Here is a 19998-nt window from a genome sequence, read left to right as displayed (position 1 = left end):
GACCAGTTGGCTACAGCACAATTGCATCTCAGAACTCTCAAGTTCAAGTGATCTACAGCTTCAGCCTCCCCCAGTAGTAGAAATTGCAAATGTATACTACTCCACTGGCCAGTCTACTTTGTATTCAAAAAAATTCCTCTGTTGAAAAAGTATTCTGTGTAAATCTCTCAAATGGCATATTAATCTTAGCTTATAAATAAAATGTTGAGGTTAAAAAAATAGGAGAAAATATAGGCATGCCTCATGCCCTTGACATCATCATTTTAAAATGCTGTACTTATAATATTCTTTAGAAAGTCAAGATTTTGCAAAGCACTTCCCCCACTTCAGCCATGTTAGAACAAGTATTTTTTTTCTCCATTTTAGGAAACTGAGGTTCAGAGAAGTTAATTGACTTGCCCATAGTTATTAAAGTGAAGGGTTTTTTTAAATATGGAAAATTAGCTACCTTATATTCCTTTGGATAGTCATCGTTTAAGTGTCAAAAAACACCACTTGCTGGCAGATAAGAATATTTCTGTGGTTGTCTTATCTGCTACTTATTGGTCCAATTTTCCACTAGTTAACAAGGAGTTTTAATTGATCTTGTTGGGACAGGAAAAAGTCAATGAGTCACAGTGAGCAAGAAAAGTAATTTCCAGTCATAGTGTTAAAACATTTAATTTTATCTTGCAAGGGCTAATCTGCTATGCCTTTTTTTTTTTTTTAGTTTTCTTTGGTTCAAATTCTGACTCTTCTGAGACAGATAATTTTAAAAATTAGTCTGTGATCAGTGGGGAAAAAATGTGAAAATACCTGCCTATGCATTTTTTCTGTCAGAACATACTGAATTGTAGATGTGGATCTTAAAATTGTCATCATTTAACATGTATTGTATTTGCTACTTTTTACACATTAAAATGTTTGATTAGAAATACTATCTTCCATGTAATTGTTGAAAAGAAATTCCTATATTTATGTCCCTTCAAAAAAATGGGACTCAAGGACTTTACATTATCTCTACTGTAATTAAACCAATGATAAGAATATAGATACACAGTACATATTTGTAAAGTGCTTAGAATGGTGCCTGGCACATAGTAGGTGCTTATAAATGCTTGTTCACTTGCCCTTTTTGCTCTTCCTTTTCTAAACTCCTTCAAGAACAACCTGCCCTTTTCATTCTGCCTACTACACCTTCCCCCCTTCAAATTCCCACCTCCCCCCTACCTTTTTGCTTGATAGTTCCTTATTGGTACTTTTTGATTCTTTAATGATACTTTATTCTTTTACACTTTGCTCCAAATCACACAACCCTCAATTGACCATCTGTATGGAAGAGTAAGCCCCCTTCTGATGAGAAGTGTCTTGTGATAGCAAAATTTGCTTCTCTCAATTTTGGCCTAAGAAATGTCCAGATATTATAAAGTACAAATATAAATAATTCCCTAGCCTAGAAAATGGGAAGTCTATGTCCTCACTCAGATATCTAGTATCATATTCTTTAAGTGGGATCAGCTTTAGGAAGTTTTTTTGAAAGTTATCTTAAAACATTTTGGGGGGAGTAGCAATTTGGCGCCATCCATATTTTTGCCATTTGTTAAGCATTCTAATAAATCTCCATAACACAAATTGAAGCTGTAAATATGGGTGCTGTAAATAGCCTGAAAAAAGCCACATTTCCTGACATATTTGAAAAAGGATAACATCCAAAGACTAACTTTTTAACCAAATTTTTTTTCTTATAGTTGATTATGGAAGATTCCCACAAAAGTAACAGTTCAGAGACAGCACCACAACCAGGTACAACAGTACAGGGTGCTCATATCTCTCACATTGCTCAACAGGTAAAGCATGGGTCAGTTTCTATAATTTTGAAATGATTAAGAATATACTGTATTTTGATTAATCCACTGAGTCAAATTTTAAAGTACTAGTGATCAAAAAGACCACCAACAGGTAGGACTGTATGAAATGTTAAGATTTCACAAGAGTGGATTTGCACTTAATCACATCAAGAAAACTAATTTTATAAAGAAAAAAAATTCTCTTTTATGTTGTGATATATATATAAAATATAGTTTTCACAGTCTAGAGATATACATTTTTAAGACATACAAATCAGTGATTTAGGTGTGTGATTTTTTTCTTGTTTTTGCAGTCACTTCAGAAAAATTAATTGAGTTGAAAATTTTTTTATCTATCATTATTATAGCACTTTCATTTCCTAATATATCAGTTCTGTACCCATGGAAGCATAATTGCAAAAAAGTAAAGGGGGGGAGGCAGTTCAGCAAAAAGTAAACTGAGTAAAATAGTATATACGATATTCCACACCTCTGCAAAAAAGGAAGGGAGGTTTGGCTTTTAATTTACCAAATTTAATTGAAGCAAATATTTTGTAATATCTTTGTAAATTAATCAGCTCTGTAGTTCAACAGATTTGTCATGGATACTTAGTGATTTTTTTTCTACTATGTTATTCATAATATAATGATGACCATCATGCCAATTGAAAAGGTATTTACATTGTTTTTACCTGACAATCTGACTAGTTCGTTCTGGATATTTTTCTTGAACAAATTAGCTTAACATGGGCATATGTGTAATTTTTACCTATTAAATCTCAGATGACTGTAGCATTAATTCCTTGTATTGCTATAGTTTATAAAGTACTTATCACATGATAACCCTGTGAAGTAGGAAGTGCCAGTATTACTATTCCTGGTTTACTATGTGTCGAAGACAGCTCCATCCAAGGTCTTCTAACTCCTAGGTCAGTGCCGTGCTGCTTCCTCACTCTACACTGTTACTCCTGTAAAGAATACGGTAGGGAGAATTCTGGGTGACTGAATGAAAGTGAGGTTTGCTTGTTTTGCCCATCCACTCATCCCTTTAAGTGTGTCTCAGTTACTTCAGTACCATTTTCATCTTCCACATGACCATGCAGTAATTCTTCTAATTTCCTCTCTTTACATCTTCTCAGAAGCATTGGTTTTCCTCAACTTCTCCAAGGCTAACATAGCTAGTGTATATCAGAAACAGGATTTCAACCTAGGTCTTTCCAGCTTTGGGACTGACTCTTTATTTACTGTTATGTCCCCTCTCAGTTATTTAAAATTAAAACAATTCCGGGGCAGCTAGGTGGTGCAGTGAGTAAGAGCACTGGCCCTGGAGTCGGGAGGACCTGGGTTTGGTTCCGGCCTCAGATACTTAACACCCACACAAAATAACTGTCCATGTAACCTTGGGCAAGTTACTTAACTCCAATTGCTTAAAATAGCTTAAAACAATTCCAACCTGGAAAAGTTTGGGAAAGCACATTTACCTCCAATATGACAATTTCTTACTGAAGTTTAGTCATTGTAAATAAATTATTACAACAAGGAATCCAAAAAGACTATCTTAGTAAGTAAACACTTGACTTGTTTGGCAATCAAAGAGATAGGGCAGCCAAGGGCAAAACTGGTATAGAATATAAACTTGTTTATACAGTCATACAGAGAAGGATTGTAGAAGTTATGGGCAGTATTGCGTAGCAAAACAGTAAGAAGTCATGGAAAGGGAATAGGGAAAAAGCAGAATCTTGGTGAGAGACCAAAACACATCAAACACTTCTGACAGTGAAACTGATATAAGGACAGCATAAAGGTTAGAAATTTAAAAGATCTGTAATATTTGCTGTAACAGATTGTTTCTATTATCAGTGACAATGAAGTCACCACTTCAAGGTTCACAGGTTGGAATGGGTAGTGATAAGTAAGACACTTATTAAGTCCCTACTATGTGCCAGGCACCATGCTGATCTGTGAGGCAGAAAACTACCGCCACCACCACCAAAATCCCTGCTCTCACTAAGCTTTCAGTTAAATGAGGGAGACAACACGAAAACCACTTTGTACAAACAAACTTAATAGAAGATAAATTAGAGATAATCAACAGAGGGAAACACTAGCACCAAGAGAAAGCAAGATAGGCTTCCCATGGAAGATGGGGTTTTAGCTGGGACTTGAAGGAAGCTGAGTAAGGCAGAGATGAAGAGGGGGAGCATTCTAGGCATAGTGACAGTCAGTAAGAATGTCCAGAGTTGAGAGATGCAGTGTAGTGTGAGGAGTGACAGAGGAAAAGGTGTCACTGAGTACATAGAAGGGTTTTAAAAGGGGAGATGTGTAAGGTATAAGAAGATTGGAAAAGTAAATGGAGATGGGAGTAAGAAAGACAAGTTATAAAAGGGAGACAAAAGTAAAAAAAGCAACTGGGCTAGACCAAATATGGGCTAAACAGAGGAGTTCCTTGATACACTTAAGGTTATTAAAGAGTTGATTCCCAAAGTATGTGTAGGAGAGAAAGCTACCAAAGACATGGGAAAAGTCTTGGACCTTATTACTGTAATGCCACCGCGATATTCACGGGACCCACAGTGGCTATGAATATGCTGGTGTAGTTGTAAATCACAAAATGTAACAGACTCTCCACATGGAAGACAGAACCAAAGCATCTACTCAAACACCAGAAAGCCAAATCCATCATAGCAACCAAAAAATTGCATAACCAATGCAGTGAACACCAACATTCCCAAGCTATCCCTCTGTCAGGCCTTCAAAACAAAACAGGCCGTACCTTATGCAAAAATGCCCCTCTCTCACCCATGCTAGCTGCTCAGCCTCAAGGATGCTTGTTCCCAGAAGTTCTGGCTCTCTCTCCTACTCCACCCTTTCTGTTCCACCCTTTAAGCAAGCTCCTCCCTCCTTAGGTTCCTTGGCCTATTAAGGGTCAGGGAAGATCTTCAAATTCCCATTCCCATTATAATTACTACCCCATTTGCCCCCCCCCCAAAGTGACAGAGGGAACATCAATAACTACTCACCCAGTTTTACTTTCTCATATATCTAACAGGTTTTTGAGAATATGCACACTTGATGAGGGCATATTAGAAAGCAGCAAGCAAGGTTTCACAAGAGATTTTCTACAGTGGGAATACAAGATTACAGTAAAAGCTTATAATCTGTTATCTAGAAAAGGGAATTCGATTCAGTAGAGTTGAAAAACACCATACTTGTTATCTCATTTGATCTATCAAAATGCTACCTTAAAGGCTCTCTTCCAACAGATTGTCTCCCATGCTTGTCAAAATTATAGAAGATTTCTTTAAAAGATAATAGAGATAACTCTCATATCATTAATATCAAGTAAAATATAAAAATATATATAATTATAAAACAGACATTCTTGTCAAAGGTGTTTTACATTCTAGGGATATCTGATATATAGTCAAGTTAAAGAATTTCCAACAGATGGGGAAGTACTCTAGTTTTTCTTATTTATGGACAATAATTATGATAATATCAAGTCTCAGAACATTTCAGAGCCTCCCATATAAGATTCATAGTCCCTCAAAAGAGTTTGACCAGTTTTATGTGCCTGTTGTTTAAATGATGATATATAATTGAATTAATCTATAAAACTCATTCATTGATTAACTATATCTGTCTAGAAGGCTGCAAAGAAAGTTTGGAGTAAATAGTCCAAAGGAAAAAATAATTTTCTTTACCACATGAGGAAGCAGTTGTTAAAAGCAGAATTATCACTTTCTTATCATATAACTGTTATATATAAGTGTTTTTGAGTTTACAAAAGCATTTTCTTCACAACAGACCTATCAGGTAGCCATACTATCATCCCCATTTTATAGATGAAGAAACTGAGACTCAAAGAGAATAATTGAATTGCCTCATTCAGGATCACACCATTCGTGTCAGAATGGAATGTGATCATAGGTCTCTGACTCTAAACCAAGTCTTTTTCTACTGTTTCATACATCCTGTTTGAATCCATGCTCTTAAGGTGATTTCTACTATTTTCTTTCCTTTGGACTATATCCCAGTGCTCAACTTTGAACTGCCTGTAAATATTTCCACCTAGATGTTTATGCCCAATCTGTCCAAAACTGAACTTTTCCTCTTTCCCCAAAAACCTGGCCTATGGCACTATCATTCTTCTAGTCATCTAGGCTCAAACCCTTGAAACATCTTTGGATTCAGAAAGCAAGTAAATTGCTCATAAGTTCTGTGTATTTATGTTTCCATCTGTTGTCCCTTTCTTTGCATTCCCAAGGCTACTGCTTGACTTCCTCATACCTTGATTACTAGAATAACCTCCTGTTTGGCCCTGCCTCTCTATTCCTTTCCTTTCTATATTTATTTGATCAGCTTAAGTGTCTATCCTTTAATGATAGAATAAAGCTCATTTGAAAAGCAAATGATAATCTAGAGTTGTATTGATTCACCTAGGGGTCAGATTAGAGAAGGGAGGAGAGTATAGCCTGTTCAGGGGTAAATAACCTAGAGGGAACTATAGAATGATAAAAAATGATTAGATAAATGAATTTCAGAGTATAACTAAGGTCTTGGAAAATAAGTAAATTGAGGAATTGAGAAGTTTGGGTGTTTGAGGGAATATCAGTATGTATCTTGAAGCATACTATTTTTGAGGGTTAGGATTGGGGAGAAGAGACATTGAGCCATATACTGAACTCATTGAGGAAGGAAGGAAAGTGTCCTAAGGGTTGGTAGATAATAGCTTCCAGAATACCCATTTAGGTGATCGGTATGGATTGAATGAATCTTAAAGGAGAGTTACTGAGTAATAATGGTGGTAGAGGAAGGGAGAGGCTGGATGTGGCAGTGGGGAGCAAGGACCTGTCATGACCACTGAGTAAGGGGAGATGTGATTGAAAGTGCATCCAGTGCTGGAAAGGGTGGCCAGGGAAGCTGTATCATTGGGAGGGAGCCAGGTCTCTATGAATGCAAGAAATTGGAGGTAATAAGAAGGAAATTTTCTTTACTGAGGAGCAGGCATTTCAGAGAGCACAGTGGAAAGGATGGAAAGAACTGGAGTATTTGGGGGAAGGGAGTGTAGCGGCAAGCACCCCAGAAAATGGGTTAACAAGCTTACTTTAATCAGTCAAATATGTATCGTTTACCTAGTTCAGGGGGAAAAGGTCAGCACCCCGAACTTCAGAGTATACAGACAGAATTATCAAGACAGAGAAACAGATCAAGTAGATAGATTTCCAAACTGTCCAACCATTACATCCATACCAAGTCAACATCTGGGTCTTTCAAAGGGGGGGGGGAGGCGGGCTCTCAACTACGGCTTCCCAGAGTCCAGATCAAATCACAGAACACTTCTCAAAGTGAGCCCCCAAAACAAAGCCTCAAATCAGGGCTTATATAGCCTGCTCCTGGCTCAGAGAATGTAACAACCTTCTGGATCCACTGGCTAATCAAAAAGTATCTACTGAAAAACAAGCCTCCCACCCCAGGCTTCTGGTGCACTTTGGCCTAGGGGCAGGGAAGATCTTCAAAATTTACATTCCCATTACAGGGGGGAGCGGGTTGTATTCCCAGGAAGGAAGGAAACAAGCATTTAAATATTTACTACATGCCAGGCACTGTGCTAGGCACTAGGAAAAACTTCATTCCTATGCTCAAGGACACACTCTCCTGGGGGAAGACAACACACACATCTTTGATTTTAGGGATTTCTACTTTTGTGTTTATTTGGTTTAGACAACAACAATAACCAGAATCAGTCTGGTTTTTCAGTTGCATGTCCAATTCATTGATCTGTTCTTTCTCTTTTTTTTGTTAATGTAAATGTTGAGAAGTACATTTTCTTTTTTTTTTTTTTTTTAAAGCAATTGGGGTTAAGTAACTAGCTCAAGGTTACATGGCCAGTCATTTCTGGGTGTGGTGCTGAGTATCTGAGACCAGATTTGATCCCCCAGGTCATCCTGACACTGGGGCCAATGCTCTTACTTGCTGAACCACCTGGCCGCCCCTAAGCAATTGGAGTTAAGTAACTAGCTCAAGGTTACATGGCCAGTTATTTCTGGGTGTGGTGCTGAGTGTCTGAGCTCGGATTTGATTCCCCAGGTCATCCCGACACTGGGGCCAGTGCTCTTACCTCTTACTCGCTGTGCTATCTGGCTGCCCCAGTACATTTTCACATAAAGACTACTCTTGCTATATCCCAAAAGTTACGTTTTTTTTTAATGTTTCATTTGTGTAATTTTTAAAAATTAATCAATTTCTTCTGTGATTTGTTCTTTGACTCATTCCTTCTTTAGGGTTATCTTATTTAATCTTCATTAAAATTTAAATCCTTTCTTCATTTTTGCCCTTTTTATTAAAAAGTATTAGTATATGTGAACAGCAAATGATGTGATTCATATTTCTGCTTTTCTGTATTTGTTTATGAGTTATGTCAGCATATTGTCATTCACATATTGTCATCTTTTTGTAAACATGTGATGCAAATCTGAGAAATACATATACCCCTATTGATTTCCATTTGGTAATTGATAGGTTATCCTATCTAACTTTAATGAAATTTTGTCCAGCCCTTTACATTTTTTCTTTTTATCTTTTTATTGACTTTGTCAAAGTCTGAACGGGATACTTTGAAATCCCCAACAATTGTTGTTTTGCTGTTGATTTCTCCTTGTGTTTCATTTATATTTACCTTTAAGTATTTAGATGCTATACCATTAAATATATTTGCTTTTGTTCAATCATGTCTTTGGCAAAGATACCGGAGTAGTTTGCCATTTCCTTCTCCAGTTCATTTGACAGATGAGGAAACTAGGACAGTGTTAAGTGACTTGTGCAGGGTCATACAGCTAGTATTGGTGACCAGATTTGAACTCAGAAAGATGAGTCTTCCTGACTCCAGTGCACTGCACTACCTAACTGCCCATTAAATACATACTTAGTTTTAATTTTGTCTCTACTGCTTTGAATCTTAATGTAGCCTTCCTGCATATCTTTTAACTAACTTTTGCAGTTACCTTTTTTAAGAACATGAGTGCACCGGTTTTAATTCACCTGAAGCATACTAGATTCTACCCTAGCCCTTCATTTTAATTGTGAATTTGTTTCCAATATGTACCTTGTAAAGAACATATTTTGGAGTCTGCTTGCCAATTCATTCTTCCATCTTCTTCTGTATTATGTACAAGTTCATTTGTTTACATTCATGGTTTTTGTTGTTGTTAGGTGTTGTTTTACCTTCTTTTTGTGATTTTTACCCTTTTTATTTTTCCCTCAAAACTTTTGTTTCTAAAAAAGGAAGAGTTCATTATTTAGTAGAGACTTCTTAGGGGAGCTGAGCTTGGCTGGAAGACTTGAGTTAAGTTCTCTAGCTTAGTGTTCAGTGGTTTACATAATGTGTTATGCATTTTCCTGTTCAATCATATCTCCCTAATAAGAATGCAAGAACCCTTTGTTTAAATCAAGGCTAATTGTTTCATGTCTCTTCAAGGGATCATAAATTACTCAAGGAGTGAGACATCATAATTTTACAAAATTGAATATTTTACTTTTTCTTCAAATACATGTACCTACATGCAAGACAACTTTTAACGTTCTTTTTTTTCCTTTTTGATTTTTTGGAGGTGATTGGGGTTAAATGACTTACTCAGAAGCACACAGTAAGTGTCTGAGATGAGATTTGAACTTGGGTCCTCCTGACTCGGGTTGGTGCTTTATCCACTACACTACCTAGCTGCATTAACATTCATTTTTTAAACATTTTGAGTTCCACATTTTCTCCTTTCCCTTTCCCCTTCCTGAGGCAGTAAGCAACTTTATATAGGCTATACATGTGTATATATGCATAATCATGCAAAACATAGTTTCATAATTTTGTTTTGAAAGAAGACAGAACAAAAGAGAAACAAACAGGAAAAAATTAAGTGAAACATAATATTCTTTGATCTGGATTCAGACTCTGTCAGTTCTCTGGAGGTGGATAGCATTTTTCATCATGAGTCCTTTGGAATTGTCTTGGAACATTATATTCTTGAGAATTAGTAAAGTCATTCATACTTGATCTTCATACAGTATTGCTGTTACTATGTACAATGTTCTCGTGGTTCTGCTCACTTCACTTTGCATCAGTTTGTGTAAGTCTTTCCAGGTTTTTCTGAACTCAGCCTGCTTGTTATTTCTTATATCACAATGGTATTCTTTCACAATTATATTCCATATTTTGTTCACCATTCCCCAATTGATGGGCATGCCCGCAATTTCCAATTCCTTGCCACTACAAAAAGAGATGCTGTAAATATTTTTGTACAAATAGATCCTTTTGTTCTTTTTTATCACATGGGATACAGTCTTAGTAGTGGTATTGCTGGATCAAAGGGTATGAACAGTTTGATATCCCTTTGGGTATGGTTCTAAATTGCTCCCCAGAATGACTGGATCAGTTCACAACTCAACCAACTGTGTATTAGTGTCCCAGTTTTCCCACATTCCCTCCGGCATTTATCATTTTTTTTTTTGGTCACATTAGCCAGGTATGAGGTGATACCTCAGAGTTAATTAATTTTAATTTCTCCAATCACTACTGATTTTAGAGCATTCTTTTCCATATGCCTATGCATACCTTTGATTTCTTCATCTGAAAATTGCCTGTTCATATCCCTTGACTATTTTTCAATCAGAGAATGACTTATATTCTTAAAAATTTGACTCAGTTCTCTATATATTTGAGAAATGAGACTTTTATCAGAGACTGTAAAAATTGTTTCCCAGCTTTCTGCTTTCCTTCTAATTTTGATTAGTCATTCTTAAATTTGGCTAATTACCAATGTACAACAAATTTTTTAGAAGTAGAAAAGGTAGATTTTGGACATTGCATGCTAGTGATCTTGTCATCAATTTCCAGCAAAATTCTTAACTAAATTATTAAACAAATGGTTTGTGAGTATTTAGGAATGGAAGTAGTGATTACTAGGCTCCTGCATGAGTTTACTAAAGTAGATGAAGTCATTCCAAGACAGCCATGTATATCCTTTTTTAAGAAAGTAACTTCATTTCTGTTTCTAGCCTGGTAGATCAGATGAATAGCATAGACAAATGATTTTCTGAAGGTGAGGATTCCTTTATTATATCCTCCTGGACAAGATGGAGAGACTGGACTACCATCAGGTAGTTTTAGTATCTGGTTGAGCAGTCTAGTGTTATTGGTCGGTGTGTGTCAATCCAGTGGAATACTAATAGCTAGCATTTACATAGTGCCCCTATTAAGTACTGGCCAATGTGCTAAGTTCTTTATAATAATCTCATTTGATTTTTACAGCAATCCTGAAGTAGGTGGTATTATTTTTGTTTTGTTTTGTTTTTGGAGGGCAAGGCAATTGGGGTTAAATGACTTGCCCAAGGTGACATATCTAGTAAGTGTGTCAAGTGTCTGAGGCCAAATTTGAACTCAGGTCCTCCTGACTCCAGAGCCAGTGCTCTTTTCATTGCGCCACCTAGCTGCCCCAAGTAGGTGGTATTATTATCTCAATTTTACAGATGAGGAAATTGAGGCAAACAGGTTAAGTGACTTGCCTACGGTCACACACCATAACAAAATTAGGTTTAATTGTTTTGTGCAGAGATAAGTCTTACAATGTAAGAACTTCAAGTAGTTTTAGGTTATTTCATTAATTCTAAACACACTGTTGCTGGTAACTTACCCAAGAATTCATAGCAATTTTTACAAAAGAATATTTTCTTCTTGGGAATGGCAATAAGTAACAGCAGTGGGGAAAAAATCATTTGTTGTTTCAAGCTCTCAAAAATGAATCAGTTATTGCACAGTAAATACCTCACAGAGGTCAGTGTTTTAAGAAGTTAGACAAAAGAAATGTTATTTAAACGTCTGTTAAGTCTGGAAGTCTTCAAGTTTGAAAATATAATTCTACACAGGGAAACGAATGGAAAACAGACATACAAATAAATATTAGGTTTTTTTAAATTGTCAGTCTTGATAGTTTAGAAAAGCCATAAATTTCTACGTAGGTTAAAAAAATAAAAGATATGCATAGAAGAAATAAACGTTGTACATTGTATCCAGTAGCCCATCTCAGCAGCAGTGGTGTCTTCTGAAGTACAAGTAAAAGAAAACTTGACACCTTCACCAGTGTACGCTGTCATAATTCCAAAAGTCCATAGTTAATCAGCCTGTAATAGCCATTTATTGCTATTTATCTTGTCTAGAATTAGCAGTCCTGCTTGAGGAAGATACTGCTGCTGAAAGTCCACTGACAACTTCATGTCTGATTTCCCTAGCAGTAGGTTCTTTACTCTCCCGTGTGACTTGCTATAATGCACCATGCTCCACACTTTTCTGACTTTCCTCAGAAGTTGGCAGTAATGGCATATTTTCAGGTTTTTCTTCCATTTCAGGTTTAGGTTCCACAGACTCTATAGCTTCCTCAACTACTCCAATTTCCTCAGAATTTTTGGGAACTGGAGGCCATTGCCAATGCACTGAGCCCATTCTAGAAGGAGCAGTTGGTGTTAAGGCCACGGAAGCTGGAAATACCTTCTTGCTTGATAAATGGGTTTTGGCCTTGCCAATTGAGTCAGGAGAGACTACTCCAGCTCTTCTGTCTGCACGAGAGGGTCCAGAACACACAGAGGAAGAATCTTATGTGGCTTGAGAGAAAACAGATTCTGAACTCTCTGCAGGAAGAATTTCAAAACCCAGTTTTCCAAGCCCTAGCCCCAATTCAGACTTCAAATATGACTGCTCTTGCATCAGTTTAGTGACTGGTTCCATTACATTCAGTGGAGAAGAACATGACAGTTATCAGCTCTTGTACTTCCATACATTCCCATGAGTGTTAGAGAATGATAAGGTGAAGTGACATGTAGAGTACAAAGCTGCTCTTCCAGAAGCCTGATTTTAACTTGTCATCCTGACACCAGACCCAGCATTCTGTGCATTATGGTGCCACCTAGCTGATGAGCATCTCTCATGGCATGCTGCAGAACAACATGCTTTTTGTTATTTTCATCAATGACTCAGATAAAATCATAGTTGTCACATGTGGTTAACACAGCTGGAAGGAGGAGATAAAAGAATCAGGATCCTGGAAGGTCTTGACATATAGGAAAATGGGCCTAAACTAACAGAGAGATGAGCTTAAGTTTTAAAAATTAAGCATAGAAATACAGATTGAAGGAAATTTGGTAGGATTAATTTAGAATTGTAAAAGTTATGGAAACTTCTGAGACCAGCTTTGATTTCACAGAGCACAAAGATTTATGGGCCCAAGGAGGTTAACATGACTTGCCCTGGGTCACACAGCGTAGTGTCTAAATTAGGATTTGAAGTGAAGTATTCCTGACTCCGAGTCCATATTCACTGTATTGTGCTGCCTCTCCTATGAAAAAGAGATGTTTTTAGCTGACCCACAAGCTTAATATAAGTTAGTACTGCTCATATGGCTTCCAAAAAAAAATAATGTTAACTTAGGCAGTGTTAATAGAAAAATAAGTGTCTAAGAAAAAAGAATGAACAGTCTCTTTGTGTTCTGTACTTGTCTGACCCTGTGTAGTTCAGGTACAGTGACCTTGATGAGCTATGTCTGGAGGAAGGAAGGTGACCAGAATAGTGAAAGGAGTCTAGACCTTTGTGTCCTGTGAGGAATGGTTGAAGAAACACTTATGTTTAGCCTGCAGAAGAGAAGTCATGGGGCATGCCTTGCTTTTTTCAAATAGGAACAAAGATTTTGCTGATAGGGAACTGAACCTCAGAGATTTGGGAAAATGTTGTACAAATGTTAAGGGCTATCTTGTGAAAGAGGCATTAGACTTATTCTTGATAGTTTCAAAGGGCAGAAGAAAAGCTTACATGAGTAGAAGTTAAAGGAAGACAGCTATTTATTGACTCCATGTATATGGAAGTACTTTTTAACAATTAGAAATGTCAGAAAATGGAAGAAGTTACCTATGAAATAATGAATTTCTGGTAACTGGAAGTGTTCAAACCCTCAGTTTGATTTTGATAAAAGAGACTCATGCTTTTTGAGTAGGAGATTGAATTAGATGACATTTAAGATCCCTTTCAATTCTAAATTTTCTGTGAAATTACTATTACAGATGTCTAGACTTTTTCTAGTTTGAAAATATAATTCTACACAGGGAAACGAATGGAAAATAGACATACAAATAAATATTAGGTTTTTTTAAATTGTCAGTCTTGATAGTTTAGAAAAGCCATAAATTTCTACGTATGGTTAAAAAAATAAAAGATATGCATAGAAGAAATAAACGTTGTACATTGTATCCAGTAGCCCATCTCAGCAGCAGTGGGCAGGCATAATTTAGGCCAGTTATCTGTCCGTTACTATCTCATTAAACTTAGAAAACCTTATTTTTATGGGTTGTATAATTTCTGTCTGAATGTAAACTGGTTTTCTTTCTTTTGAATTTTAATATGTATGAAAACATTATTAAACAGTGTAATGCATACCTCAAAGCTTACAAGCCACCCTAAGTTGACACTTATTTCCCAGCCATTTCTCCTTAGAGTTAAAAAGGAAAAAAATAAAATAAAATGTTTCGTAATTAATATAGGAAAACATGTGCTTCAACATGTATCAAGTGAGAACTTCATTTCTGGGTGGTTATGGATAGGCAGACAATATATTAGAAAAGGGGACAATCAATCATGATCATTTTTTATTTAGAATCAAATTACTAAAGATTTTTCTAAATTACTTGTAATACCTTGTTAAGAGATTCATGACTAAAATTATAATTGTTCAAATTCGTTAACAGGAGAAGAGAGAAACTTTCTTTGACAGGAAATTTTAATGAAAGGGAAATAGTATTTATGATGTGATGATATAACCTTACTAATGCAAACAGTTTGCAGACAGTGCTTTATGATGTCCTGGAGCTTGAACAATCAGTGTTTCTTAAGCTACTATATATATATTATTTTGTGCTAAGCCACAGGGACTACAAAAGAAGTAAGCTCAGACTCCCAGCGTGACACTCAAGGCCCTCCTTGTCTAATTCCAACCTCACTCTTCAGGTTGCTCTCTATTTTCCTTCGTGAACTCTTTGTTCCACGGCAGTGAAAACATCATTCTATTTTAACAAACAATTTGCTAGCTTTTTCTCCTGGCTGTGAAAAAAAAAAAAAGGAAACCAGATACAGTGTCCTGATTAGTGTATTCCATACCTGGAATGTCATTTTTCATCCTTTAGGGAGTCGTTACCATGAAACCTTTCCTGGTGTCCCATTCCTTCCCTTCACTTCTTTTCCCTACTCTTTGCTTCTCCTCATAGTAATGATGCCGTGTACATTTCTCGTTTGGATTACGATCACTTATGTCCTTGTCCCAGCTCCGCACTAGATTGTAAGTCCCTTAAGTTCAGAAACTAGATCCTGGTCATCTTCATATCACCAGCACTTTGCAGATGATGAGACTAAACTTGGTGCAGTGGAAAGAACAGTGGGCTGGAAGCCAGAATCCTGGGGTCCCAAGCGTGCCTCTGACACTGGTTACATAACCTTGGGCAAGTCACTTAAGTTCTCTGGACCTCACTAATCCATGGGGAAGTTAGCTCAATGTTGTGATGAAATTATGTTCAGATTGCTAAAGAAGGTAACATTCATTTCACTTTTTAAAACTGAATTTGCTATTTTCCAGTCAAATCATTTCCAGCAAAAAGTAATATGTAACAAGGCCCAAATATATACATTTCCCATTATTAGGCTTTTACCTTTCTTCTGTGCATGGGTGAAATGAATATTTTGTTAATTTAATTTCTATTTGTAGATGTCACTAAGAGGAGCTGCACCAATGACAGTTGTACATCTTTCTGGAGAACAAGTGCAGAGTCAGGGGGTCATCCAGACTGCTCAGTCATCTTCAGTAATCCACCCCCCACAAGCACAGACAGTGCAGGTAACTGAAAACTTAGTCTTTGTGGTACAAAGTATGAATTTTTATGTCCTGATTGCTACGGTCTCATTACAGTATTATAAGTGGTATGATATTACTTCTAACTATTCTGAATCCACATTAGATTTATTGTCTGCAAGGACAGGTGGGTTCAAATATTAAGGGAAAAGATAGATTTTGAGGGAAGGAAACTTGCCAATCCAGTGGTGAAAGGGTTATCCTGGTAAGCAAAGGGGAAGTGTAAAGTAGGAGGAAGTAGGAATCATGGGTGTGTTAGATGATAAATAGCACTTGTTTCCTTCTCCCTTTCCCTGAAGACCAAACTAGTAGTTGGTGAGGTAAAAGAGGAAGTCCTATCTGTCTGTCTAATTAGGTCTGTCATCATAGGGGAAAGAGGGACAGGAGCAGGTGAGGGCTCAGTGAAGGGTTCTTTCTTGTCTAGCTACAAATAAAAATCTGATTGCCAGGCAGACAGGAAAGAACTTGTTAGGTAGACAGCTTAACCCTTTTAGGTTTTCTTTCTTTGGCTATGCTAGTCGGGTGCTACAGAAAGTAGAGTAAATACCAGACATAGAGTAAATTGTTCTGCAAGGAAATAACCAGTATGCAAGTGAGTCTATGCTAAGGGCATAGAGAATCAGTACAAAGTAATTTGGGGATGTGGGGGAAGAGCACTAACAACTGGGGCAGTCAGGAATGGTCTCCTGTATGAGGGGGCATGAGGGCGTCAGAGGTAAGCAGGGATAGAACAGGTCAAGAATCAGGGACGTACCGGGCTGTGCAGAGCCATGGATGGAGGAGATAGAACATCGTATACAAGGAACAGCATAAAGGCTTGTTTGATTGGAATTTAGAGAGAATAATGTTCAATCAATTGGGGAAGAGAGGTTGGATCCAAATTATGAAAGGTTTTGAATACCATACAGAGAAGCTTGCATTTTAACCTAGGGACAACAGGGAGCCACTGTGACTTCTTGTTTAAGGAGAAGTGATGTGGTTAGACATTTGTTTTCAGAGTATCACTTTGGCGTTTGAGAGGACAGATTGAGAAGCAGGAAACTGAAAGTAGGGAGATCAGTTAAGCCATTGCAAAAGTGCAAGCTTGAGGTAATGAAGCCCTTAGCTAGGGTGGCGGTTGTGAGGAGAATGCAGAGGAGAGAGCTCTGAGAAATGATGGCAAGTCAGTAGGACTTAGAGATTGATTATCAGGATGAGGGAAAGTAAAAAGTTGAGGCTGATGCTGAGGTTACAAACATGGGTGACAAGAAGTAGTAATAGTTGTGTCCTTGAGGGGTGGATTTTATGGGGAAGATGATAAATTCTGTTTTGGACATGTTGCATTGGAGGTGAATGACATCAATGAATGAAAGAAAAAAATTGAAGTACTTAACTGTATGCCAAGCACTGTACTAACCAAGACATAACTAAGGACTAACCAAGACTAACCAAGACAAGCTCAAGGAATTCACTCTCTAATTCAAGCAGGCAGTACGTGTAAGAGCTCACTTTTAAAGAGTTGGAAAGACTCAGAAATCCTAAGGATGTGATATTGGTGTGTATGGCAAGACCTACTAGGTCTGATGGCAGTGTCTGTCAATCAGGAAGGCCCGGTGGCAAGTCCTGTTGAGCCTTCATCTAACTGGTGTGGGATGGATTCCTTGTTCATCCAAGGAGTGTGAGCAGCTATGTCCGCTCAGCAGGGTGAAGGGCTGAGGGGGACCCTGCTCATTGCTTCTGGGAATGAAGGAGGAGCAGGCCTAGAGGTTTGAGGAAAGCCAGATTCTGTGGGGGTAGGGAATAGGGGAAAGTGATGATCCAGCCACGGGTAAGGAAGGGGGCGATTGGCAAGAAGGCAAGGGAAGATACATTCATTGTATTTACTAAATGCCAGACACTGTGCTGAGTGCTAGGGATACATATATAAGCAAAAACACAGGCCCTGCCCTTGAGGAGCTTCTGTTTCCGTGGGAAAGGACAACACAGAAAAAGGGAGAGCAATAAGTGAATGTACTCTGGTGCCATAGTGTTGAACTCCATAGAGTCAGAAGTTGTCAGAAAGGAGCCAGCATGGCAGACCCCTGTTCCAAGGTGAGATGGCAGCCCATACATGGGGGCAAAGTCTGGAATGTCAGAAGCAAAGAGAGCCAGGAGGGGAAAGGTTACGGGAGAAGGTGGCTCACCTGCTCTGCCAGGCCCCTGAATGGTTTGCCTGGGACAGAGGATAAAGTAAGGGCCTCAGAGAAATGGAGAGCTGGATATGGTAATTCTATGGGAACTGATGAAATCACCAAGAAAGTGTATTCAGAGGGAGTGGGACATGAATGATGATCCAGCCTAAAGAAGTGTCGAGTAGAGGGACAACAGTCAAGGACCTGGAAAGTAGTGCCTCTGCCTTAGGAACTCCAGAATCTTTTTTTGTAAACTTTGTTTTTTTAAGCAATGGTTTCCTGAAGAAGAGGAGACAATAAAGAATGCTTGGAATATAGTGGAACAAGGACCGAAGTTTTCATTCTGCTCTTTAGTATGAAAAGAGAATGACTGTCACAAGCAGTGCCCTTTATTTTTTCCCTTTGCAGTTTGCTACCAGTGTTCGGTGATTTCCCAGAAGGCTTCAAGCCTTTTCTCTTCCTTTTCCAACTGTGGGCCCTACTCATTGTCCTTCCTTAGGTCTGTCCAGATATACGTGCTATTGGACAAGTAAAGAGTCTATCCAAATGCATGTTATGTTGAAATCTGTGCAATGAACAATATTCATCTATTTGGACTTTGCTGTGTGACTAGATATTCCAGACTCCTTTGAGGACTTAAGGACTTCTTCCAAGAACTTCTGAAGTTATCTGGATCTTTATACAATTAGCACGATATCATCCACAAACAGGAGCATGTGGAGGACCTCACCATCCACAAGGAGTCCTTCTGCCCTGGACCCTGTGGTCAGTCTCCTTCGCAGTGATAAAACCTTTGATGAACATAGGTCTCCTTGTTTTATGCCTTGCCTGGTGTTTATCAGAGGGTCACTGAACGGGGTTATTTCTGTTCTTATTTCTTCCGTGGAGTCCTGAATGATCTTGATGTGTGAATGAAAGACACTTCACTGTTTGAAAGAAGAACAACAACTTGTCAATACAGTCTTTTGTTCTGCTTTATAAAATGCTTTTCCTTTGGGAGGGAGGGGTGAACCCTAAGCCCAGTGAGAGTTTATATTCTTTGCATTATTCAGTTCCTTGGTAATCTAGTAAAGATGTGTTCCTTGTTGAATATAGCCTGTGGAAACTTAACGTGGTCCCTACCAGGACCTTCATTCATGATGCCCTCAACGTGTGTGTAGACACCTCTCATAAAAATGGGTGCATCCAAGAGTGGGCATAGAGGCCAGCTGATGCTCACTCTTTTTTCCCCTCTGTTAACGATGTCTGAGAATGTTCCCATACATTTGTTATCTTTCTCTACTTGCATATGACTTCAGTACAGATCTCTGTTCATATCATACTTGACCTCACCTGCTTGTTTTTGCCGTCATACTTCTGCCTCAAGGGCTGTGATGTCAGGGCTCAAAGTGATACTTCTAGGGGCAGTGGAAAGAGCACCAGCCCCGGAGGCAGAAGGACCTGAGTTCGAATCTGGCCTCAGACACTAGCTGTGTGACTCTGGACTAGTCACTTAACTCTAACTGCTTCCCCCCAAAAGTAAAAAACGTAATAGTTCCACTATTCTTGAATGGATTTGTTAAAATGTCTTTTGCAAATCTTTTCCATTCATTTCCTTTTTAAACTTAAAAAAAAATTTTAAACAAACATTTCTTTACATACAACAGAACATAAAAAGAAAATTCCTTATGAAACTGCAAATCTATTTCATATCACTTACTGGTTTTTATTATGTATATAATAAAGTTTTCATTGCCTGCTTGTTTCTTTCTGAACTCTAATTTTTAAAAAATTACAATGGCTTTCTTTGTTTTGGGCTTCATATTGCTAACCTCCCTTCCTGACAAGTTTGACACTGTTGTCCATCCTCTCCCCTGATATACCCTCTTCTCTCCACGTTTTCAAACAATACTCTTTCCTGGTTCTTCTACTTATCTGACCATTCCTTCTCATTCTCCTTTGTTGAATCTTTTATCCAAGTCATGCCCACTAAGTATGGGAATGCCACAGTACTTTTTCCTGGATCCTCTTCTTTCCATACAATTTCACTTAGTGATCTCATCAGTGACTATGGATTCAGTTTTCTTCTCTATGCTGATCATTCTTAGATCT

At 37.9% G+C, this 19998-nt stretch overlaps 1 protein-coding gene across 6 annotated transcripts in view; it reads left to right on the top strand.

Annotated features, from left to right (window-relative positions):
- ATF1 (activating transcription factor 1) overlaps positions 1-19998 on the top strand; it is a 37627-nt gene that overhangs the window by 4903 nt on the left and 12726 nt on the right. For 3 of the 6 annotated variants that reach the window (XM_069092555.1, XM_069092556.1, XM_069092554.1), the window contains 2 exons: positions 1728-1826; positions 15614-15742. The exons of 1 other annotated variant lie outside the window; for it this stretch is intronic. In XM_069092555.1, coding sequence (XP_068948656.1) covers positions 1734-1826; positions 15614-15742 — 222 coding nt within the window. In that variant the 5' untranslated portion in view covers positions 1728-1733. The remainder of the gene's footprint in view (positions 1-1727; positions 1827-15613; positions 15743-19998) is intronic. 2 more of the 6 variants (XM_069092560.1, XM_069092559.1) reach the window with 2 other exon arrangements.

This window comes from Petaurus breviceps, unplaced genomic scaffold (genome assembly GCF_028583685.1).
Source record: "Petaurus breviceps papuanus isolate PSGF00001 unplaced genomic scaffold, PetGlider_PUasm1.0 191, whole genome shotgun sequence".
NCBI lineage: Eukaryota > Metazoa > Chordata > Mammalia > Diprotodontia > Petauridae > Petaurus > Petaurus breviceps.
Note: the sequence above shows the minus strand (reverse complement) of the source record. Positions and strands in the feature narration are given on the sequence as shown.